We start from the raw sequence: 26,020 nt of genomic DNA on the forward strand, positions 1-26,020 counted from the left end.
TCCAGTGACATCCAGAATCCAGCATGATTTTAGTTAGCTGAACAACCACTTATCAGGGACGCAGCCAAGTTTTCCACGGTCCCATAAAGTTTGTTAACAGCCAACAGTCCTGGATCTCGGTGTTCTGTGCTGTTATTTAGCTGTAATTTACCCCTCAATGTCTTCTAAGAGCCCAGTAAGCAGTGGAAGTGTTGGTAATGTGCTACACTATTGACCTCATGTGATCCAGCAAATTTTCTCATACGACACCAGTCAGGTCCTGAGGGGGTTGGATGGAGGAGGTTCAGCCTGTACTACAGAATATTGTGGACAGGCTGTTTGGAGAGGTTCTAGTGTTGTAGTCATAAAAGTGATTAGCTCAAGCTAATTAATACAGTCAGCATAAAGTAAAAACTCTATCCTCAATATTCCCATAGGCCTTGTCTTCACTAGGAAAAACAAGGTGAATTTTTAAGTAACTGAGATCAGATTAAGGAAAAGTAGTTTGCAATTTTAACACATGCTAGCAAATCAAAGCTCTCCCACAATCACTCAACCAACCCCAAGTTAAAACTATCAACTGCCTGGCCTCCACAAGGATTTTACCTCATCTTACCACTATGATATTATCATCACTTACCACTAAGTGATATTAGGTGAATATCACTTAAGAATGCACTGCCCCCGTGAAGCTGTACCCTTAGTAACATAAGGGTATGATGAAGACTACTTAAGTTACACAGTAGATCCTCGTTTCGCATGGACTCGACTTATGCAGTTTCATATTGGCATGAGTTGAGTGTAGGGGGGAACCCTTCTATTTCTGTATCCCATCTCTCCATTTACCCCCGCATTGCTGGCCAGCTCAGGGGCTCCTTAGGAAGCATCTCCTGCCTTCTGGCTGCCTGGCACTGCAACGCTGGGGGCAGAGAGGGGCAGGCACAGCTGGAGCTGCCCAGGGCCAAGCCACACTGTGGCTGGAGAAGCCCAGGGCTCCAGTGCCACAGCTGGAGCTGCTGCCGCCCGAGCAACCTGGGACTTGGGTGCAGACGGAGCTTGGACTCGCGGACTGGGGTGCAGGAGAGGGTGTGGAGTGTGAGGGGGAGCTGTGGGGAGAAGGATGGAGAGGATTTGGGTGGTGACCTGGGAAAGGTGATCAGGGTTCAGAGTCTGGGAGCGGGCAGGAGTGCAGGAGAGGACCCTGGCCCTGGGGAAAGAGGTGCATGGTCTCGGAGGGAGTTGGGCTGCAAAAGGGGGTACAGTGCCAGAGGCAGGTTCCAGCCAGGAGACACTTACCTATGCAGCTCCAGGTCAGCAACCCTCTCCTGGCAGCAGCCTGAGCCCACTCACAGGGGCTGGATGCTCCATGTGTGTCTCTGTGCTGTGAGGAAGGGCTTCATGTGCTGTCCTCTGCCCCTAGCAAAATAGCTCAGCTTCTATTGGCCAGAAACCAGCCAATATTTTTTTATGACCAATAGAAGCTAAGAGCTTTTGCCTTGGGGCAGAGGCAGAGCAAAGCCCTCCCCCTTGCAACGCAGTGTGTCACAAGGAGCAGCCAGCTGCTTTAAAAGGCTCTGCTCTGTGCTGCAGGAGTGAGCCAGATCCAGCCACCAGGCTGTATCTTGCCCGCCCCTGGCTAGCACATTTCAGGACACTTGGATTGAAATGGCCAAGAAAAAAGGCGAAAGCGCCACCGACTTCAAACAAAACTGTTTTATTGAGAGTGTAAATGGAAATTTCTTCATATTGCTGTGATGAAATGACAGACAGCAGCTGTAGACAAATATGCTTTTCTTAAACAAATGAAAATGCATAAAGTAAAAATAAAGCTTTTTTTTTTTCCTACTTGTACTTTTAAGCAACATAATCACAATATATACACAAAGGAAGCTAAAATAAAGCTATGTTGAAACCAAAGCGTTTCAATCAATACATTAGATAATTACAGATTGTGTCAATAAATACCCAGTTTTTCAACTGTTTAACAGGCAACTTTTTACACAGGTACAGAGGGGGGAAATATATATATTTACAGTTCAGTGCCCTAAAAAGGGGGGGGGGGGGGAAGTCTTTTTTTTTTGGCACCAACACAAATAAAATGAATAAATTATAGAAAAAAATCCATGAAGGCAGGAATCTTTATCCCCATCATTCACTTTTAAAATAATAGATATGCAGAGAAACCTAGGAATGTTCTAAAACATAATCTTACATTAGTGCCAATAAATACAGAATGGTACCGGACACATTTTGTCAGTATTTTGGATGCAGTCTGAAGAATAGAAATGACCACCAATTAGACAATTGAATGGGTTTTCCAGAACAACAAAGCAAAATTCTTGAAATCCTCTGTCTGACAGTAGTTCACCTACAATAGCTCTCCTGCATGGCAGCCAAGTCCCACCCTGCAACACATGCTAGGTGAGACTTGTACACAAGCGTACCATTGCTCTGCACAGTACAGTGCAGGGTCCTTAGCAAGGACTCCAGTGTGGAACGAATGCGGGGGCTCAAGTCAGGATAGCTGACACTTCAGGGGTGAGATGCAGGGTGTCCCAGAGAGGCAGGTGGAGTCTGATCAGACAGCACCAATGGACTCCCCAGCAATGCAGCCTGCAGCTAGACTCAAACCCAGCTGTTAGTCACAGCTGTAAAGAGTCACAGTTCAGTTGGTGATAATTATGACCACTTAAAAGTTAACCAGCTCAGTACAAGTGAAAAATCTACAATCCACAAAATAGCTCTACTGGTATGGGAAAACTTCCTAACTGCTGGTAGCTGTGAACAACTTGCCATGCCAGTTAGTTAATAAATGATTCACATTCTATCAGGTGCAAATCATTGTGATCTTTATAGTCTGCTGTATTTACAATTCAGCCAATGGAAGTGCTCTGCCTAGCTTTTCATAAGGGTTTGTGTTTTAGCCTAAAACCAGTCAAAGTGACACCATTTTTTCTTGGTTGGGAATCTGCTTACGCCAGCCTGTTCAGCAAAGCAGATGCCAGGTAGGTTTACATTCAGAACTGGTTGTTGTTACATTTGCAACTTTTGTTTAAAATAGCTGGAGCTGGACCTTTAACTTCCTGGACACTGGGCATTCAAAAGAAAAAGTGTATTCTTTGGTCCCCATTTGGCTCTTGCACAAGTACCAGTATGACAGCATCACATATGAAATTTAATCTTTTAAACTAATTTTTAAAGCTGGTAGGTTTATACCATGATATTGGGATATACAAACTAGACAAACATACATTAGTACTGCTGGCATAGGCACTTAGTGTACTGCTAAAATACAGATTGTGTCCAATTAAGTGTATGGCCAGTGACCTGTTTTCAGACTGATTTAAACACACATGCCTAAGAAGGCCTCTAACACCCTTTAAAATGATACTGCTGGATTTTGTACTGATTTTTTAAAAAGATGCTCCATATTTTTCAGCTTTACTTTTTTACTGTAGGTTTTTAAAAACATATAAAAGCAATAAATAATCTAATACCTTCATTTTCATCAATTTTACTTGTATCAATGTAGCTAGAAAAGGCATATAAACAGTCTGGCCCATTATGGTTTACAACCGTTAGACCCTTGATGCTTCTGTGCACTAAGGGGCACTTAGATCAGGAGCATGAGCAGCGTCGCTCTGGTTTGCTTTGTTCTTATCAAGTTCTACAGACTGGAAAGGTCCCCCTCACTACATCTGCAGCTGCTAATGGTTCCTCTGCATATTCAGGCACCATAATAGATCACCAAAGATCTCATGGCCAAATCCTCAGGCAATTAAATAAAATTATAAAATAATTTATGAAAAAAGATTTTTAAATATAGTTAGTTCATATTACTTCTGGAACAGTTTTGGGGGAGTTGTTTTCCATAGCAGAATTATGGACATCACGTAACATCGTATAATCCCATCCATGAAAGGATTCTTAGCTACCAAAAGGATGTTTTTATTTATGAAAAAAAGCCAACCCCCCACAAACTTCACCTTGCTTAGGCTCTTTTAGAAATGTTATACAAAGACGGAAAAGGACTGTTACTATCTTGGAAGTGAATACCTTTCCGTCTCTTTTTAAAAACAGTGTTGTCGTCTTTAGGATCTGTGCTGCTACTAAAGACTTTATTGCACTTCCAGGTCATTAATAAACCACAGTGCTATTCATGTACTAAAAGGTAAAAAATAAATAAATACAGATATATTATGTAAAAATATGATTGTACACATAATACATCTGAGGTATTACCAATTTAAATAAGGTTTCATGCTAGTTCAAGCTTCGGTGGCTATTTAAATTCTGGAATTTGCAATAAATAGATGAAAAATGGTTATGGATATAGTGTATGGATCTTTTCTGTAAACCTCTAAACATAAGAGCATGTCAGGCTCACTCTTATGCAAATCATTTTTCACAATAAATATGGATTCAGAAGTTGTTTTAAAAAGTTGCTGCAACATGGAATAGTTTCTAGAAGGGGCAGTTGTGTCTGAATGGCAAGGTTAACAAGGAGTATTTCTTAACAGGTCTTTTTGTACAAAACACAGGTAAATTCATACTTGAAAGTCTTCTGCTTTTTCCAAATTATGAAAGCTTATAAATTTTCCACAAACAGCAACGGAACTGATTGTAGCTGCAGTATTTCAAAGTGTCCATGTTCTAAAAAGACCAAAAATAATTTGTACGCTTAGAAAGCTTTTTGTAGTATTTTCTCCTTCACTGAAAGTTTGCTCTTCAGTTTTAATTTCAGTTTTCCGTTTTGCTTTTGTTTTTTTAAACTTTCACTGTTTCCATTAGTGACGACTTAATAGCATCTTCTAAGAGCTGATTGTCTGTAAAAGGGACGGGGGTTTCTGGGACAGATTCAGACAAGCCAATGAGAGACTCCAGGAAACAGGTGCTCTGATCTCCAGCCTGAGGAAAGCCAGGAAAATTAGGCAACTGAAACTGCAATGCTGAAAAGTTATCAAGGTTCTCATATTCCTTTAGGGAGCTATAAAGAGGTCCCAAGTTATAGTCAGAGAATGACTGAAAAAGATCCAAGGAGTCAGAGGAAAGACTGAGATCTGTGTAGCTCTTTGAGCACTGCTCTGTGGAGGATGACATGCAGCAAGAAAGCCCATCACAGTGTGTGTCAGCAGTTTCATCTAGAAAACAACCAGCATCCTGATTGGCATTTTCATCCAGGCATTCAGAGATGTTTGACAAATGACCAGAGTAATTTCCAGGGCTGAATTTTTCAGCAGTGGTACCGCACTGGTCTTCAATGTTTGCACTAAAGAAGTCAGCAGGATGGAAACAGCTCAGATTATCTCGGCAATTGCTACTATTGTCTTCAATGTCCGAATCATTGAAATGGAGTATCCTTGCCAGGCCGTCGTCATCAATGTCAGACTGAGACTTATCTGATGGGACACTCTCGTACTGCTCTTCCAAATCCTCGCTCTGAACAGATGAAACTGAAGAGTCTGTCATATCGCTACTACAGCTGTTCTCCCCAACAGTCTCCAGGTCCATGTTGAATTGAAATACTGGAGTCAGTGGGACGGCTCTCTCCTCAAATACGTTTTTCCCTGAGGAACACCCAAATGGGTGGAGTCTGTCCCTGAACGATGCCTCAGGTTCTGCGTTCCTATCACTGTTCTGCTGGTTCTTTTCCAGTTCCAGTTTCATGATGGTGTGGATGAAGTGAGTTTGCACTCTAGCCTGGTTGAATTCTATTCTCCCTTCTGTGTTTCCACAGCCATCTTTTGTGCAGCCACAAGGGAATGAAGTGTGATCCATCTGCCATGGAGTAAAGAAGATAACATGTTAGACCTACGAGATTCTCCTCAGGCCTAGCTGCTGTTAGGCACAGGTCCCACAAACCCCAGGACAATGTGGAAAAAAAGTGACTGAATGATATGAGGAAAACCCTAAACAACAGTGTAACAAGATTTATTTAGTAGAAACTGCCTCTATTCAACGATTCTGAGAACACATCATCACAAGAGCGCCTATCAGCTAGCAGGTAAAAACAATCTAACTCTCTTTAGAAGAAGCATGGAAGGGGATGAAAAGGTTGAAGGGGTAAAGCACATTCCCTTTCAAAGGAAGTGTGCATGGACAGGCCCACCCACGGGGGTGGAGCAAAGACAACTCCTTTGAAACGCTGCGGAGCACTGTGCGCCCCTCTGTGGTGGCTCAGAGAGAGGAACCCAGGACTGACTGACCCAAGCCCTGCTCCTTCTATCCATGGCCCTGCCCCTTCTGGAGGCAGAGAATCAGGGCTCCCTCCTATTTCGCCCAAAAGGCCTGTTGGTGCTGCTGTGCATGTAAGATGCGGGACAAATTATATAAAAAGCTATGTGTTGATTACATCATATGCATGCAAAACAAGAGCTATCAGTGTAGCCCCTGGGAATAGCTCTCAGGACTACTGCTGGCAATAAGCAGAGCTTCTGCCATGTGAACTAAAGGGTTAACTGCAATAACTGGCACTTTGTTGGATGCACCTTAGAGGACCAGCCACTAGAAGAGTGTGTGTGAAATGTGCCGTAAAGTAGGTTGCACACATTCCACCTCCACCCTCACAGCTGTGTCATAAAATGAATTAACATTTCTAACCCCATGGAATGCATCTTGCAAAACATACTTCAAGAGGCAAGCATCAACAAGGGGAAACTGAACACCAATTCCAAAATGGAATTATGGGCCAACTCAGTCTGATGCTAGCTCATCTCTTGGGGAGTGCTTAAAAATGGAGGAAGTCACTGAAGCTACACACTACGTCACATTCTGTTGACTGTAGACCACCAGCCTGTTTGACAGAATTGGGATACATACTAAGAAAAACCAGGGAATCCAAAGGGAGACAATCAAGCCCTAACATGTGACCTAAAAGCATGGTTTAAGTTTCTAGACATGTGCCTCTGATGAAGCCCTTTGCTCTACCTGCCTGTTCAGATTTGGCAAGACAGTGCAACATTAAATATGCATCCGTCCTCCTTCAAGTAACCAGCAGCAGAGTGCAAATTTCCACGTGGTAGATCTGCAGAAACATGCTGAAGAGAAGGGCACTGGGATGTGCAAATGACTGCAAAGAAATGCAGCAGACTTTAGGCATCCCAAGGTGGGGGCTGTCCAGCAGAAATCTTGTAACTTCATCTATACTGCTTCTCTCGTTTTGCCTTATGGTCTTGAGAGGAGTAAAAGAGTCTAACTTTCTATGCTCAGAAATACAAGCAACAAAAATCAGTACGCACGCAGGTAAACAGCTCAGCAGCGTCCCTTTGCCAGTAAACATTTTTAAACGCGAGTTAGAATGAGTGCATTTTACAATCAGGCTTTGCTAGCAGGGAGACCTAATCTACACTGGAGACTGCCCAAAGCGAGCTAACCTTCCCTGTTTGCTTTTCTTTCTGATTGTGTCAAGTCCGCAGACGCTGCCCCACAGCCTGGCTCTCCATACAGTCCCAACCCGGGCAAGGATCCTTCTAGTATTCAGTTTCACCCTCATCTCAGCCCTAACCTCGCTCATACATCCTCATGGGCTCCATGCACCACATGCTGCCTAAGTGGCATGTACCTGACACTTAATGCCTGCTAAGCTGCAGCTGCAGGTCTCTGGATCGCAGAACTCCTGGCAGTCACAGCCGCAGTCTTCACGGGACAGGCGGATGCTATGCAGCTCCCGCTTCTCCTCTCTGTCAATCTTCTTCACCCCCACGGCTTTGAGTAGAACGCGTCTCTTTTTGGCAGGGTAGGGCTGGAGGAAGAAGCCGTCCTCCAACTCCATATTGCTCAGGTCCACGTCATCATCGGATATGTCCTCAGTAGTGAGCTGGTTGGCCTCCTCTGACTCTGTAGTGCCATTCACAGTTAGCTGTGCCCAGAGCATAAAGGGAGAGCGAGTCAGTGCACCGCATACACTAAAGAAATGCTTTTCGCTCTAGCCAACAGGCAGCCGTACAAGCAAGCACACACTTGGAAGTAAGCCATCACAGCATATACCCCTACACCTGCTATTACTACACCTCAAACGAGTCTCTGCCATGCGCCTCTGGTAGGAGTGAGACGTCTGTGGGGCAGAGTCAGAGAAAAGTGACCTAAAATTGGTGGCTATTAAGATCCAGGGGGGCAGAAACTAAGTGGGGGGAAGGGACAGGTCTCATCCTGCTTCTGAAATGTAGCAGCTTCTTGGTTGGTGACGTGAACACCTGGTGCTCAAGTGGGAGAAGGAACATTTGACCAAGGACAAGAAGGCAAACCTTTACACCTCCTAACAGATACACAAGACAGCCGCTGAGCACACAGGGACAAGGTTGCCGCTGAAGGCGTGGTAAGTTTAAAATCAGGGAATTCAGCTTCTTTATCTCTGGAAGACAGAGTACTGAGCTGCTTGTTTCTCCACCTGAACGCTGGCTCCTAAGGGAGCTAGGTATGGACCTCTGAGACGCTCCTCATGGTAAAGTGGCCATAAACTAATTATGAGGACTTGTACCAGCTGATAAATGGTGCCACATTATTACTCACCTTCCATTTCATTGCCTCCAATTTCTCCTCTTTTAACCGCTTTTTGAGTTTCTCTCTCCGCACATTGTCCTGTTCCTTTGAAAATTCTGCCAGTGTAAACTGCTTGCACGAACTGTGCTTGCTCATCATCCCCAGGGTACAGCCACCACGGCTAGGCACACTGGTGAACCCCTGGCAGCGTGGAAAGTAAAACACAGTGACCTGGTCGAACTCCACATTGTTCTTCTTTAGCCGCTTGGTTTTCTTCAGGATGGATGTAGCTAGAGAGGCAGAAATGAAAGAGACACATGAGGCCAACATTCCTGTCCTGTGAACAGACGTACATTAATGCGAATAGCTGCAAACACACTGTAAGATGTCCAGTTAGTCGAAGTAAAACAACAAGTGAGCATTAGGCCAGTGTATCTCTAGATGGACCCTAAAGCAGTAAGCAAACTCACTTGAAGGCATGTGCAGCTGGTGGAAGAAATCTTAGCCAATATATTTTTCCTTGCAGGGAAGACTGATTATGCTTTTTAAGAAGCAATGACTTTTATCCTCTTCACACTGATTGCTTCAAGGAAATTTACATTTACTTATTCTTCAGGTATAGCAGAGCTTAATGAAATAGTGTGTGTAAGGGTGCATGGCAATGTGAGAAAGATTTTAAACACCTCAGTGCCCTCTCTGTGTGCTGGCAGAATCACAGCTTTTACAGAGCCTTGTGTTTATTCCACAGATGCTATTTTGCTGACCCCCAAATGGGTTGGTTGCTTAAGCTTACATGGGGGCAGAGCACACAATTACCACCAGCTGCTTTTGTGGCACTTCCTTTTACATCCACTGGGAGGAACTATGAATCTGCAGTTTATTCTCAGGAGACTAATTTGAGAGCAGCTGCAGAGATGTTAATCTTTATACAGGTTATCCCAATATAAACATTGGCAGTACAACACAGTGGTTTATCTTAAACTGCTATACCATGCTTTATGTAGTTAGAAAGTTTTAAACATAACCTCTCCAGAGGTATCTTGCTCTAGATTTCCTAGTGTGAATATAAATATAACAGATTAAGTTTACTAGTTCACAGGAGTAATTCCAGAATCACTCTGTTACCTTGTTGTGAACAGGACATGTAAAAAGGAACGCACAATTACAGTAATATTGGCTTAAGGAACTATTTTTTCCTGAAACATGAACACATTAGGAAGAAGCATTAAGAGGCAAATTTAGCTTGTTGGCCCATGATCTCTGCTAAATTCTCATAGAAAGAGGATGAATTCTTAGTCAACATAATCAGATCTGAGAGCTCAAACCATTGACAACTATTTAAACAGACCTCACCTGGCAGATGGAAAGACTGCAGTTATTGGGAGGATGTATCTTCCCAAAGACAGTGGCCTCCCATCCCATCTTACCCTCTCAGCTAAAACCGCAATTTAAAAACTTGCCATGTCTGTCCATGAAAAGTTGCACGCGTTTAATGGAATTTATCCTGCATTAGTCTGGTTATACTGGTGCAATGCCCTAGAGCAGACACACAAACTGGTGTAATTTTTGTTCACGCTGGTTTAGCTTAGATCAGTAGTAGAACCCTAAATGGTAGGAACTATACACACACACCAAGCAATGGCATGCAGGAGCTTAGACTCTAACCACAAACAAGAGAGGAACAATCACCCATATTTCACAGATGGAAAACTGATGCTGCAAGAAGATCCGGTGACTTGAGCTTGCAAAAAAGAATCATTGGCAGGGCAAGCTGTAAGGAACTCACATCCCTGGATCCTAGGCCTAAGCCATGTCCTTCCCCTCCTTACCAAAACTACTATAGATATTGAATTGTTAAGTATCAGCTGTAAACTCAAAGGATATTTGCAGAGGCGGGGTGAGATCAGCTGCCCCTGAAGCTTAGTGAAATGCAGAACTGCAGTTAGTCATGTCTGCTTTTAATAGTAAGCCTCATGTACCAATGCATAAACAACTGTTTCTTAGTTTTAGACAAAAGAAGCATTGGTGTAGCTAGCCAGGCCAGCGCTACTCAACCTATCAGCAAAGCTTTCCAGAGCTCAGACTAGTCATTGTCATCAATTTAATGATATCTTCCCTCCAGGCAATGCACTTTTGTATTGTCTTGGCTCAACCATTTACAAATATTTATTCTTTACCAGAATGCCCTGCCCACAAAAAATAAAATTAGTACATTTTTCTTTTGCTCCTCCACCCCCCAAATTGTTTTCTCATTCTTGACAATCTTCACTTGAGCCAGAGCATACAGAAAGTTCACTGTTATTTCACAAACCCAGAAGACAAAAAAGAATGAGGCTCTTTATTATTACAAGACTTCTACTGCCTTCTCAGACCAGCTCGTGTTTGGGTATGTCTGCTAAGTGGACCTTAACAGCAAGATAGTTTTGGTGCTCAAGTGCCATTTACTTGGTAAGGTAATTTCCCGCAGCTGAAGATTGTGTGCATTGTAATTTCTGAACGACATGTGAGGATGTTCCAAACGTTCCCCCAAAGCAACCCAAATTGGCAATCGCTGCGAGGAAAACAAAACAGCATTTGTCTGTCCCAGCGGCAGTGCCAGTGTCAAATGTGTCATGTTATTTGGCAAGTTATCCAGTTTGCTTATGAAACAGATCTGAAGTGGTTTACATTAACTAATTAAGCTACCGGTTAATCATTTGTACACTATTTTTTTAAATGGGCACTTATAACTAACATTTAGGCCCCTAGCAGACCATTCAGATACCTGAGGGCAGACTTAGGTACTTAACACCAAGCTCCTATCTTCACAAACTAGGGCCTCTATGTAAAGTTATAAACTTGTTACAAATTATACCAGAGAATGGAGAAAACAGCTGAAGAAAACTATTCTTAAAATATTGGCTAAGTAAAGGGACCATATGTATAAAATAACATACATTAGATTTCATAGACTTATTCCATAGTTTCCAATGAATAAATCAGTGTCTGCCACGATCCTGGGAGTGACTATAACCACCATCCAGAGTGAGGTTGCCATGTTTTAAAAATCTGTTTGCCTATGGACTTATGTGGGCTCCACAAGATTACAGTCCCTCTATCTAACCTGAACAGCACAGACTGTCCTGGGATACTTACGAGTGAAACTGGAGGTTAAGGCAGTGCTGGGCTTGCTGTCGCTTTGGGAGTTTTCCTCCTCTGACTCCCAGCCAGATGAGGCCGACGAAGAGGAGAAAGGAGAGCAGGAGGAAGAGGAACAGTAGGGGGCATCATCCTCCAATTCATCAAACTTCCTTTTCAATACCCCGCTCATGGTTGGTTGGTGTTTTTCATATAACTGAAAAATAAAGCATAGGCAACAATGGTTCTTCTTTATTGAGGATGAAATTTGCTCCAGAACAGGGAGAAACAAAACGAGTATAAACCAAGTACCACTGAAGCCTTATTTTGAGGACTTCCACTGGAATTTCAGTGGCTTCTGTGCCTGCCCTCTGCATATGGGTAACATTTACCCCTTTGCACTTAGAGATCAGAGGGAAAAATATTCAGGCCACCTATTAAGTATTCACGTATTTGCTACCTTCCGGTATGCAAGGCTATTCCCTCACAACCTTAATAGGTGACAAAACACACCACAGTTTCAGTTTCTAGATCACCTAATTCCACCCATGAAAACTGGCCCCTGATTTCTACCACTATATAAAGGGTTACTGCTTTAACTGCTCTTGTTTCTGAATATATCCAAATCACTCCTACTTTTGAGGTTCACATTTTTTACCTAATTCACCCTGCTTTCAAACTGTATTTCTGGCAACTCAGCTGAATTTCCTTCCACCCACATTAAGATCATACCAAATGGCAGTAGGTTACTGCACACCCACAGAAAGACAACAGATCTTCCACAAAGTCAGTCCATCAAAAACAATGTTAAGAAATAATAAGCATTACATTTTACATTTTATGTTAACTCTCTGCCCAGTCACTTACTATGCAGTTACAGCTCTAGTTCCTTGCTAATTGCAAAAAAGAAGCCAGTTTGTCGAGAACAATTGGTTGGCAGGATTTACTTGCTTCAGTCCCCTGGGGACTTATTAAATGAAGCACTGAAATACAAATACATCAAGTGCAAGAAACAACCCTTCTTCTCAGTTTCTTTCAGATTCAGCCCCACGGTTCACTAAGCCATGTGTTTATTTTGTGTTATATATCAGACACAGTACCAATTAAAAGCAACAGAGTTAATTAAAACCAAAATAGTTATGTACTTGTCTGGATTTCAAATTTTTTTCACTTCTTTTTCCAACATTCAGTTCACCAAACAACTTCACATTTAATCCGTTAGCATCTTTAGAATAAGAATTTCCTGCTGCAAAAAGACACAACACTACATCCAGTATACCAACGGAATCACATCAATTACTCCACAGCTCAGAGTCCATGGAGCCTGAGCACTCTTGGAGAGAATTCTGCTTGGTCCAAAGACCTACAAAACCGTGGAAACAACACGCTGGCTGCTTCTCTATTTTTATAGAAATTACCACTGGGCTATTTAGGTTTGCAGTGGGTGGGCACATACCCAGACATCACGACAGGATTATTACTGGAAGAATGACTCACTATGATTCAAAGCAGTGAATTTGTATACTTATCAGGAACAAACATGCGAGGCTACAAATCATGACAACCCTCAAGCTAGAGTTCAGAAACTTCCTTTGGCAAGGAAGGAGGTGCAATTTATGAGAATCACCCACTCTCTTACGGAGGGCGGGATGATGCAGTGGCTCCAGCCACTTGGCATGACACAAGCAGTGCTGCTTCTTAGTAAGCAGTTTTAGAAGTCTATGAAACTAAGAGGCTATTATCAGGAAGTGTCACTGAATGCTAGGAATGGAACTGGATCCAAAGTCCACGCAGCCAAACACAGCTGACATGGGAAATTAGACAGGCAGAAGGATGTTGACCCCTTCTCTTTTCCATATGCCTTGCAAAAAAGGGTCTACAGTGAAAATGTAAAAAGTCACACTGTAAGAATTAATGTATCAGAAAACATCCTGTAACTGAAGCTTGGCTCTGGACACTAACAGGTACTAAGCTACTTACTACAAAGTTACATAGAACTTCTTCAACTGTACAAAATTCAGGAATCTCCCACGAGCGTTCCATTTAATTCTATAAAAATACAAAGGCATCCTTTAATGCGACACTGAATCTGAGCACAAGGATGTATCACATGAGCATTATAAACAAGCTTGAAATCTTACACAGCCCAGCGTTAGGCTTGACAGCCAGAAGGACTCTTCTCCTGCAGCACATCAAGGTTAAACTTTGCTATTAGCATAAATGCGTTTTTGTGACCATAACTGTATTACCACCTCCTTTGCATATCCTCCTATGTTAATTCTTCCTTAAAAGCTCCTGCCAAGTACTGGGGCAGGATGGGTTCAAAAATGCATATTTCAAAACCTTTTAATGATGGGATTTTAACATGTCAATAGCACTGCATAGTACTACTTAGTGTGTCTATATAGCACTTTATATCTTCAAAGTTCTATACAAACAGCAATTAATTATGTTGACAAACAGCTTTCCATTAGACAATAGCCTCTAAAAGGTTAAAAACTGCAGGCTGTAATAGCCCTTTGGTTATAAGAAAGTTAATTATTTACTGCAGCATGGCAGTATTGGGGCTTCAAAGGCCCTAGACTCTGTAACTTTCTAATCTGAAACTGGGCTCAATAAAGAGCATTTTTCAATAATATTTTCATACTAGTGACAAAGTAACTGTTCCCCCAGGCTGTTTTTTATACCCTTTGCTGACAGCTCTAACATGACAAGGAGAGAGAATGAGCATTGCAGGTGGTTTTACCACAGTTGTTTTTTTGGCCTTAATCCAAAACAGATGGGGAGGTGGTGGATTTGGATCTCTTCCAGCAGTAACACCCCATGTACTACCTGACACCTGGCTTAACCTCTTTGCTACTTTCCATTTAGCTTTCCACCACTAGACTATTCACCAAGAACTCCCCAAGTAACCAAGCCACCAAAAGGAGGCTTAGCTGTTAGTATTAATTCCCACTGTACTCTGGGCTTTCTCCCCCATTTTACAAAACGACCATGACCTCAGTGGCTTGCCTCCCCTCCTTCCCTCATCTTCTCAGCATGGGGTTTGAAACAAGTTTTGTGCAGAAGTCTGAGGTTTTTCTCAGCTCAGTTTTACTAGTCTGTGCCAATTATACAGCTGGAAAATTAGGAGTGACTGAGATAGTACTCAATGGCGCCTGCTTCAGTGCTTGTTACTCCCCCCCCAACCTATTTCTGAGCACAGGGGAAAAGTAGTTTAAAGCAGCCCAGTTGTGTTAAGGAGTAATTCACTCCCTCGTGCCTCTCTGCTTGTGGGTAGCTCATTTGTAAAGCATACTGGCATATGATACATGCGTTTGCAGCTGCTTGTTATGTCACAGTCACCTTCCACCCCAACATGCAGACTCTGAGATACATCATTTGTAAGGGATCCCAGCTTTTAACGAACAGGGATAGCAGTAGCCTTCTCATTGATTGTGCTACTTGAACCAGCCCAGTGGCTACAGTGACAGATGTCAAGCAGAAAAAAAAGGAAGCGTGCAAAACAGCCCAGGTCTCTCTACAAAACTAAACAACAGGGAAATTGTATGGCTCATGTCAGGCTTACTTACAGTGAAGCCCCTTCTCCCTGGCACAATATAAACTACTGAACTGTCCACATGGGCCACCAATGCTGAACACAGACACAACCATCTTCCAACCCAGCCTAAGAGCCAAATTCTGACCTCGAGTTCTGGCTTCTCTTCTTGCTCTCTGACAGCCCACTCACCAATTTATGCCTCAGGAGAAATATTTGGCACTTTGGTTGTACAGATAAGTCACTACTGAGCATTAAAGAGAACTGAAACCATGAGTTTTTACTTGCAGGCAAAAAGGAATCTGAAGAAGTGGGGTTTTTACCCAGGAAAGCTCATTACCTAATGAATCAAACTGTTAGTCTTTAAGGTGGCACAGGACTACTTGGTTTTGTGTGAGGCAAAAAGGTGGCATGTGAAGAAAAACAGAAAGCAAAGGGTACAACACCACCACATCTGATTGCTTACAAACTACATTTGTTCTTCCTTTGTTTAAGTGGCCTGTATACGCACTTCCAAGATGACATTCAAAGTTGGCTGACCTAAAGGATTGTGCTAATGGTGATCTCATTATCAAGTGGGTAAGTACCAATGTGACAATTAACACTGAACATAGAAGCTCATGAATAAGGCACATACTCCAGTTTGTTTATAAAGCTCCAGCAAATCATGCCACAGATAAACATGCTATCTTAATGATAGTTGATCAGAAGCACAAAACCATGATCAAGGGAGGTTATAATCTAGTGTTACCTAATGCAATAGTACAAAGCAGCAGAAATGTAGCATTTTAATCCAATAGTGTCCATTACAGAAGTGCTCACTGTGCATTAGGTAATTTCCCCCAAGATGAGAAAGAGAGGGAAAATATATAACTTCTCTTCATGGCTGCGTCTACACAGGCAGATTCTGTCGACAAAACTGGACTTTTGTTGACAAAACTTGCTGAGCGTCTACATGGTTAAAGGGCTCTGGCAAGAGTGTGTTGATAAAACTCAGCTTTTCAGCCTGCACTATTAAACCTCCCCCCAATTAAGTATAGCGCCTCTGTTGACAGTGTTCTGTTGACAGAGAGCCCTTGTAGCCATTTCTGTCAACAGAAGAGTCTTCTGGTTCCCTGGGCAGCCTGATATGCAGAGCTTCCGGTCAGTCGTTCTATTGAGAGAGGGCCAAGGCAGTCTGGCTGCTCTGTGTTGACACAGTGGACTGCTCTTGTGTGTAGACACTATCTGTCGACGGAAATTTAGCTGGGGTTTCTCTATCGACAGTACCCTCTGTTAACAGAAGCTGCCCATGTAGACATAGTCCATAAGAATAAAGTGAGCTAAACCTTTGGAGAAAAAATAACCCATTACAGCCAAGTTATTTCAAATATTTTACGACACTGTCAATGCATAAGTAGAGATCATGCAAAACACAATTTTCAATTCAGGGGGAAAAACTTTTACTGAAACTGCTTCCATCCGTGTCCAAGAAAATTTTTCCCTTTTCTGGTTTTGATTTTGAGATGGAACATTTCCCAGGTAGCATTTTCAAAAACTTTTTATGAACCATACAGATATCATGAAGCTGCACTTTCGCTGCTGGCTGCACACACCCAAAATGAAAATCCTACTGAATGAACACTTGAGGTAAAGTCCATCACTCTTCCACTGTTTGGTGAGAGTAGCATTTAGCCCCATGATCTGAACACTGCCTTGGAAACTCTGATGTCTCTTAGGCTCTTGAAGGTTCAGCCAATAAAACCTGACTGCCAACTTGTACCCAGTGAGGCTATTTTAATTGCAGTATCCCAGAATCCAAATGCCTATATAGAACATAAATGTGGACTTAAGAATAAACCACCAAAACTGTACACAGCAGCTTTAAAAAGGTCTTATTCTTGTACTCAACAAAATCTGCAAAGTACAATCTAGAAAAGGATTTTTCTCACTTTTTTTTTTCTTATAACCTGAATTAAAATAATCCCATCTCCCGTTTGGTTGCCAAAAAAGACATTCTGTTCTTGGCTAAGACTCCTGACTCATCTATTTTACTGAAAACAGCTTTTTGAACAAGTACATAATGCGATGGATCAAACCCGCAGGAATTCCACTAGTACCACAACTCCCACTATCTTGGGAATACTTTCTAACAAATATTTAGCCCAGATGTGCATTCCTCCCTCTCTCGCTTCATTTTTTTTTTTTTTTTTGAACATCAAACTTGGGGCAGAGGATGCAAGTTGGATGTCTAATGGGGGAAGGGGAATTGAAATTGCTAAGACCTATTTCTGGCTCTGAGCAAGTCACAGGGCAAAGCCTTAATACACTGGAATGCAAGGAATTAATGTTTTAACTATCCAACTCTAGGACTACATGTCAACAGTAAATATTTCAAGTAATTTAGATTTAAGAAGATTTGGCATTTATTTAGTCAACCAGAGGAAAAGCAACCAAAACCAATAGTGGTCCTTTAGCCTATTTATAACCCTGAAAGACATTATGTTTGTGTCTGCAAGTTGCAGGTCTCTTATTACAGAACATAAACTATTTGCATTTTCAGGTTGTGGATATTATACACAATTCTACAAATGCATGGCTGTAGGATAATCAGTAGGTCAACTGACTGAAACAGTTCATACTAGAGCCAGTTGCTCAGAGTCTGCATTCAGTAGTATCAGGCTGGATATCCATAATTACAAGAAGCATCAGAACTGACCGGTCTGCAGTGACATTTTAAAGTTTGGTTTCAAAAGACATTGCATGAAGGAACATAAGATTTGTACAAGAAGTAAATCAAGGTGCAGCTCCCCTCTGAAAAGCAACTGTGTAAAAATGTTGTGATGGACTTAACCGTTCGTTTTTCAGTGACGCTCCAATCAACTCTGCCCCCTTTACAAGTAAAAAGATGACAACTCTGCCAACAACCTGGGATCTGAAAGTCACAGCAGGTTCTTTCTAGCTCATGGCTCAACAAGAACAAAGATTCTGCTACTGGAAATTAGTTAGCAATTCTGTTGATCTGTGTGTCAGATTAAGATCCAGCTCAGTTTTCAGGGGCTCTGGTGAGTCTGCATGTCTGACAAGAGCAAATATTAGTTTTAAAACACCACCACCATGTATTTTAGACTGGAAGGACAGTAAATACAGTGAGCAAGTCTGCAATTTTTACACTCTCTCCTCAGACTAGGTGGCATGCATCTCCATGCCTCTGTTGACTGCAGGTCAGATGACCTTGGTATCTACCATTAACAAAAAATGAAGCAGAGCAGAGGTTTTAATTTAACCATCTAAATATCAGACACCTTTACAAAAAAGATGCTTTCCCTGATGTTTCCAGATTACTTAATAATCAGGACTTAACTGACATTGATTCATTTAACTATTTTAATTCTCTGGATATTAAGTGGTTTCTACAGCACTCATGTTGCATGCAATATCACCAGGTTTGATATAGGCATTTTGAGGAAGCTACCACAAAGAAAGAAAGAAAGAAAACAAAATCCTTGTACAGTACAGAAAGGAAAGTGCACGAAAAAAATGTAGTCTCCCTTCCAGTTTCCTGCTCAAGCCTGGAGTGCAAAGCAAAGAATAACCAGCTTCACTGACTGTATTCCAAGAAACACAAGCCTTGCTTTCCAGTTCAAACTAGATCATTTTAACCCAGCTGGGTCTAAGGTTTCATAACCTTACTCTGGGCAAAAATAGACTCTGCCTACCATGTAACAGCAAAAACTGAACTAGTCAGTGCTGCAGAATAAAAGCAGGAATTAGTTTATAGTGCAAGTTTATTCCTATGCCAAAATATCGTTTCATTAAAGAGTTAGGAAGTGCTTTCTTTAATCCTTTTAAAAAAGCAATGAGGTGAGCCTTTACTCCCTCACATTGCCACTGTATCTTTTGGACAACTGGAAAAAGTAAATAAAAATCAGCAAAATAAATAGTAGATTATCTGAGTTGGCTTCTGGAATTGAGCTTCCTTGTCTACTTGACTGTGATCTGACTATAATACATATGAAAATACACTATGCACTTTGTCTAGAAAAATCTTCTATTCGATTACCTCTTATGCATAATTCACAACAGGTTTCCATATTTGTCCTCCAGTAGGTACACACTGTACATTACCTCTTCTCCTATGTGTGTGCATGCTTTTCATGCACTAAATTATTAAAGGCTTTGCCAGCAGCTGTATGGTCTATTAGAGTAAAAATTCCCTAAAACAAACCTATGCATCTGGATGGCTTCACTTAAGTTTGTTTAGGAAAAGCTCCAGTTGTAACATATTAGATGACTTGATAACTCAATCGACATGTAAGTACACATTTCCATTCCCAGCTATATATTTTTTAATTTTTCTGTGATTCCAACAAATTTTTCATTAAACATTTTAGGAGGACAGCATTACTTTAGTGAAAAGTTATCATGTGTATCAGCTGTCTTCTAAAACCAGAATATATAAGGTGTGTGTGACACACAATTGAAAGAAAGCCCATGAAACTTTACCAGTCTTTTTTCCCCCCAGTGCAGACAAACTTAAAGAAAAGTCTGATTGTTTACTTAATAAATTTAAGACCAGAACAGCTGCTCTGGGAAGATGAAGTTGATTTGCATACTTTTCACAGAAAAGGCACAGCTGTGGGGTAAAGCACCTTCCCGTCTTGGTGTTTGGGCAGCAGGACAATACAGCTGATCAATTTGTTTCTAAACCAGTAGGTGTTGCTGTGGTGATGGAAAAATACTGCCCGTTTTGCAAATTTGGGAGCTAAAACTATTAAGTCATTTTTTTTCAAATATGGACAGAAGATTCAAACTGCAGCCTTGAAACAGGTAAAGCAATCTGCTCTTTTTCTCTGGATAAAACAAAGAATCCCCACCAAATAAAAAGTCATGTTCTGCAGGGAATGTGTAGTTTTGATGCATGAGGCGCCTTAACAAAAGACATAGGCCAGTCATTTTTTCTCCTGTTGTGAGTGAGGTGAAGCGACTGAAGCTATTTCAGAATCCACCTCTACAAAAGGACCTGGTTTTAACCGTGCGCCCTGGGCAGCAAACTACATCCAAATGCATCTCCTCTAACATGCCTGCTGGGGAGGGCTCTCAGGCAGCAGCCAGTTTCGTTTCCTGAGCGGATAAAGCAACGTGAAGAGTCTTCCCTGCCCGCCTGGGACCACAGAGGCAAGGAGAAAAGCAGGCATCAAATTCCTTAAAAGCAAAAGAAGTCTCCTGCCTTGTCAGTTCGCCAGAGGGGATGTGTGTGCATTCCCGTCGGACCTGATAGCCCAGCAGGGAGCCAGAGATCATTATCTCTTCGGGCTGGGGGGCCCGGGCTCCTTAATTAACTTCTTTTGAAACGTTTTGGCGCGTATCGCTGCAGCACATGGGGAGGGGACGGGACGGGACGGGACGGGTCTCCCTGGGAACCGGATTCGGCAGTCCAGGCAGCAGGGCTGCCTGGCACGTTGGCCAGCAAAGTGGCCCTGACCCGGCCAGGCGTCCGGTGCTCGGCGCTGCCAACAGCGCCTCAAACGCCCCAGTGGGGAGCAAGGGCTGGGCAAGGCCACGGAGCCAGCGAGTCACCTGCCCTGGGCAACAGGGAACCGTGGCCAAGTGCCGCCTGAACCCCTCAAACGCATCCCCTCCCCCACCCCGCTGCCGGTTGCGGGGGGCTGCAAACCTGCCCGGGGTGCTGAGAGCAGCTGAAGCGCTGTCACCCCTCGGGGGGGGGGGCGGCGCCCCCAAGTCCAGCGCCTCTGAACCCGCCTCCATCGCTGTCCTGGACCGCCCCCCTTTCCCGACCAGGTCCCCCGCGCCCCGCCTCGCCCCGCCTCGCGACTCAGCTCCCCTCCCCGCCCGCTGTCGCCGCCGTGCGCCCCTCGCCAGCCGCTCTCGGGTCCGGAGCCTGCCCGCCCCTTCCCGTCTGGGGGGTCTCCCGCGCCACCTCCCCGACCCCGGATCTCAGCTGCGCCCCTCCAGGCGGGAGTTTCTCCCGCGCCCCCTCCCCGGCTCCCCTCCGGGGGGGGGTGTCTCAGCTGAGCCCCCTCCCGACTTCCGGCCCCCCACCGCCCGGGGGTCTCTCCAGCGCCCCCTGCCCGCGCCGCCCCTCCCGCTGCAGCCCCCAGCCCGCGCCCCTGCGCCTTTCCCCAACCCACAGCGCCCCCGAGCCCCGGCAGCCCGGGGCCAGGCACCGAGAGCGCCGCAGCCTGAGCCACCTACCTGCGCCCGGGCTCCTCCGGCGGGGGCGGCGAGCGCTGGAGACGAGGGCGCCCGGCAGAACCGAGCCGGCGCTAGCGATCCCGGCGGGTCGGCTGCGGAGCTAGCGGGACTGACGGACGGAGCCTTCGCTCAGCTGCGCATCGTCTAGGCGAGCGGCCGCTGCTGTGTGTGCAGCTGCGGAAGGACTGGCTGCGCCTGACTCGGCTCCGCGCCGCCCTCCTCCGCCGGGCTCAGCAGCGCTGCCCTTTTTCGTCAGTGGAAAACTCCTGGGCGCTGACGCAGGCGGTGACAAGGGAGCCGGAGCCAGAGACGGCGAGAGCCCTGCCTGCCTCCAGCCCACACGCTGCTTCCTGCCCCCTCCCTCCCCGCGGCGCGGCCGGGAGCAGAGCGAGTCCTCCTGCCTCCCCCCGCCCCCGCGGGAGAGCTCCGGAGCCGGGAAAGGGGAGAAAGTGAGTCAGTGTCTGCCTGGGCGAGGCGAGGCGAGGCGGGGCGCACCGCAGCGGGGCACGGCGCACCCCTCCGAGCGGCCTGGGGGAGGGGCTCAGACTCAGGACTCCTGGGGTCTCGCTCTGATGCCCTTGGTCAGCTGGGTGACCCTTGAGATCATGTCACCAGCCAGAGCCTGGCTTCCCCCAGCTGTGGAGAATTGCATGGCCAGATGCTGGGTTCCCCTCTCTGCTGGTCCTTTGACCCTCATGTTGGGCCCGTGCCTCAGTTTCCCCGTCAGTCATAGGCGACAATGGGACCTGCTCACCGTGTTGTAAGTTGGGTGCTTGTGCGGCCATTCGGGAAGAGTTCAAATGCCCGCAGCTGTGTTCCCTCTAATTTTTTCCATCCAAGAGTGGACTAAATTTTGTTATGTGCACCACCAATTGAAGTGTTGCCCACTGTGGGTGCTGACCTAATCAACTGGGCAGCAAGTGACTCCCTCCTGGGCAGCCACCCAAGCACTCACCTTAGAGGGAACACTGCCTCTCAGCTGATCAGCAGTGGGCCCAAAGCTAGGTTTTGTGTTTCTGGTGACGCACATAAAAAAACGTATTTTACACATAGGTGGGAAAAATCCACACATGGGTGGGAAGCATTAGGGGGACCATTGCCTGCCCACCTTTGTAATAAAGAGTTCAAAAATCGATGTGGCTAAAAAAATGCTAAATGTGTAAATGAGAGCAATGTATCTACCCCTGAATCCTTTGGGTGCCACAAGTTAAAGTAGCTATATGTTATTTTACAAACAATAGGTTACAATATCACTGAAAGGCACCAGCTGGGGTGGGGAGTGCAAAGCAGCAGACAGCTGGCTTGTAAAAGGAAGGAGGACATTGTTAGCCAAGGGCACTGGGACAAGCAGCACTGCTTATAATGAATTCTCTGGAATCTTTATTGTCCTAGTGGCATGTCCAGAACCTTGGTTTTGAAGGTCTCTTGCTCCATATTATGTCCCTTTATGGATGACTGAGTTAAAGCAGCCCAGAGTTGAACCTTTGGTGTCAGGGAGATCGGGTTCATAGCTTTGAAATACCTGTACCAATGAGCTGTAAGAAGGCTTGTTAAAGGATGACACATCGGAGTTACACTGTATAATAAAGAAGGGGGAGGGAGAAGGATGGGTGTCACCTTTTCCAGTGAAGCTTCTTTTTGCTTGAGGTGCATTATTTAGAGGACTCCTAAAGACAAATGAATAAAGGGGATTGTTCCATGTCAAAGGGAAATGACCCTGAAAAAAATCACAAAGGCTGGAGTGGACAAACTTTTTCTTTTCCCAAACTCGCTTTGTGGGGTAACAAACTTCAGCAGCAAGATGAGAACATGAATTCAATTACCATAGATAACCTGAGAATTGGGGGATGGGGGAGTGGGTTCAGATTTTTAATAGTCAGTTTTGTGCTAATGTGTATTGTCAGCTTAACATTGGTGCTGTGAGTACCTGGTCTTGTTGAGACCTTTCAGCTATGTCTGATGGTATAGAGGCCCATAGCTAACCTCAGTTTATCTACAGACCAGATAGGAGTACAGGTTGGGCAAACTTGCCCTTTAGCATTGTTCATGTTTGCCATTGTGCTGAACACCTAACCCAGTGGGACAACATCTAGGTGTAAGAGTAGTTCATTTCTCCCTGTTGACCCATGGTGTCCAACCCATTCTGAAACAGTAGTCACTATAGTGACCTAGCCACGTTATATTGAAAATATACGTGTTATTCAAGCCAACTAGCCACACTCAACTGGCCAAATAGCCACATGTAGCTAGCGTATTGGACACCACGGCTGTGGACAGTGGGTGCAGAAAGATTGTTAGTTAACGCCAGATCTGAAGTCCATTTACTTAGACACCCAGTAGACATCTTGGCCTGTATCCAAGCCAACTGAAAGAGTCCCAACAACATGATCAAGTACTCATAGTGGTCCTGGATCTGAAATCTCACATTGGACTCTAGTGCTATCTGGCAGAGGTCTTGCTGACGTATCTTGGGATCCAAACTTTGTGGTCTCAAGTGTCCCCCTTCCCAGCCAAGGGGCTGCATCTTTGAAACAGTTGTTTCTGCCTTAGTCCAGCACTGTGCCCACCTGTCACCTTTATAGGAGATGGGCAAAAGTTGCAAAAGAGCACATCTTAATTTGATTATCCATCTTTCTTGCATGCAAGAATCACCTGTGAAATATTCAGTGTTGAACAGCTGCCTTCGCAGGGAATAGGGAAGTTCACACCTCTTCCCAGGACTATTGTTTCAGATGTAAATACACCAAGGCATTATGTATATGGTGGCTTTTTGCTTTGAAGTTTTTTTTTTTTTAACAACCATATAGAGTAGAGAATTACACTGAGAGCTTGCTTTGAAAATCTTGTGCTTATTTCTTTTCAAAATGAAAGCTTAATTTTGGAGCTAGCATGTCAAAGTGTATGATAAAAGTGTATGATGGATGATCTCACCTCGTCCAATATTGATGATCACAATAATTTTAATTCACATAGTCAACTAAAGAGCCGGGAGGTCTAATTAACACTCATCCTCCACTCCTGTCCCAGGTCAGATTTAGCAGTTAATATTTCTGCATTCTGTTGCCTTCAGAGACACAGCTCAGCACATCCACTGGATCCAAAGTTGGGATCCAGGACATCCAATGTCCTGCTCTCAGCTCTGCTCACTATGGGTGCGTCTACACTAGCCGGCTACTTCGAAGTAGCTGGTACAAAGTCAAAATAGTACGCTTCACGTCTACACGTGCTGTGAGCTATTTTGATGTTGAAATCGACGTTAGGCGGCAAGACGTCAAAATCGCTATTCCTATCCGTTCCATTGCCTTCAAACATCAGGGTAGGGACCCTGAACACTGATGTCCTCAAAATCAAAGTCTGCATCAAAAAATGTAGATCTTTGCTGTTCCTCAGTTCTCTCTAGGCTGTGATTCACTGTTTGTAAAATGAAGGTGACAGTTGCCTACCTCACAGGAGTCTAACGAAGGTTAGTCGTGGCTTGTATATGAAGAGGCAAATGTCATAAAAGCAAAATGTGTAAATTCTAAGTCCAGGAGGAACCACTGTGATCATGTAGTCCAGTGGTGTCCAAAAGCAATTGAATGGATTGCCACATGCCACCCCCCACACCAGAAGCCACCCTACCCCTGAGCCATGCACCTCTGCCCGCAAGCCAGGCACTGCCCCCCCACTCCAGAGCCAGGCACTGACCCCCCAAGCCATATACCTTATCCCCACCGTACCCCCCTGCAAAATGCTGATGACTCACTGGAGCTGCTGAAGAAGCCGCGCTGCCCTAAGCCGCCCAGCCCCAAGCCGTACCGTGAGAGTCACCCAGCTCCAAGGTGCCATGCAAGCTGCCCAACCCCGGGCCGCCCACCCCTGAGCCACCCCCTTCAAGCTTTCCTGTGGCCAGAGCGATCTGCAGGAGAAGCCACCTCTGCTGCTGCTGCCACGCTTGTCCCTCCAAGTGGTGGGGCATGGGGGCAGAGGGTGCTCCATGTGTGCGGCTCTAACCAGCCACATCACCACACCACGCTGTCCAGTTTGCCACGTGACAAATGGACAGCGTATTGGACACTGCAGATCTAGTCTGACCTCCTGTGTAACGCAGGCCAGAGAAGTTCTCCATAATACTTGCTAGAGCAGATCTTTTAGAAAGACCACCCAATCTTAGTTTATATATGGTCAGTGATGGATAATCCACTACAGTCCTTGGTAAACTGTTCTAGTGGTTAATTACTGTCACCATTGTAAGTATATGTCTTGGCCCCAGTCTGAATTTGTCTAGTTTTCAGTACCTGCCATTGGCTCATGTCATAACTTTCTCTCCTAGAAAGCACAAAGTTACACATTTGTTCTCCCTGTAGGTATGTGTAGACTTTAATAACCCGGATACCCTGATTCAGTGTTCTGTTTATGCATCCCAGGACCTCAGGAGTTCTTTTGATCACAGCATCACACTGGGAACTTGTACTTAGTTAATTATTCATCTCAACCCCTAACTATTTCCTTTCACTGCTTCCTGGGACAGAACACCCCATCCTGTAAATATGGAATACTGTGTTTGTCCCAGGAGTACACATTTACATTCAGACATGTTAAAGTGTGTATTGTTTGCTTGTGTAATGCCAACAGGCAGAACCTGGAACCTCTGGAGCTTAGTTCAGGAACCCCTGAGCTAAAAGCTCTCAGCAAAGGCTGTACAGGAGACTCCTTTCTCCTCCCTAACACCAC

At 44.5% G+C, this 26,020-nt stretch overlaps 1 protein-coding gene across 2 annotated transcripts; it reads right to left on the minus strand.

The window, feature by feature from the left end:
• Positions 1–1,677: 1,677 nt before the first annotated feature.
• Positions 1,678–21,638, minus strand: CSRNP1 (cysteine and serine rich nuclear protein 1). Of its 2 annotated transcripts, none has more exons than XM_074985142.1 (5): positions 21,308–21,638; positions 11,593–11,791; positions 8,488–8,747; positions 7,541–7,837; positions 1,678–5,757 (listed from the first exon to the last, which is right to left on the minus strand). In XM_074985142.1, the coding sequence occupies exons 2-5, from the start codon at positions 11,765–11,767 to the stop codon at positions 4,747–4,749; spliced, it is 1,743 nt and encodes a 580-aa protein (XP_074841243.1). In that variant the 5' UTR covers positions 11,768–11,791; positions 21,308–21,638; the 3' UTR covers positions 1,678–4,746. The 2 variants fall into 2 exon arrangements, with proteins under 2 accessions (XP_074841243.1, XP_074841244.1); XM_074985143.1 differs by lacking the exon at positions 21,308–21,638 and adding an exon at positions 12,720–20,753.
• Between the last annotated feature and the right edge of the window lie 4,382 nt (positions 21,639–26,020).

This window comes from Carettochelys insculpta, chromosome 2, assembly GCF_033958435.1.
Source record: "Carettochelys insculpta isolate YL-2023 chromosome 2, ASM3395843v1, whole genome shotgun sequence".
NCBI classification, from domain to species: Eukaryota; Metazoa; Chordata; order Testudines; family Carettochelyidae; genus Carettochelys; species Carettochelys insculpta.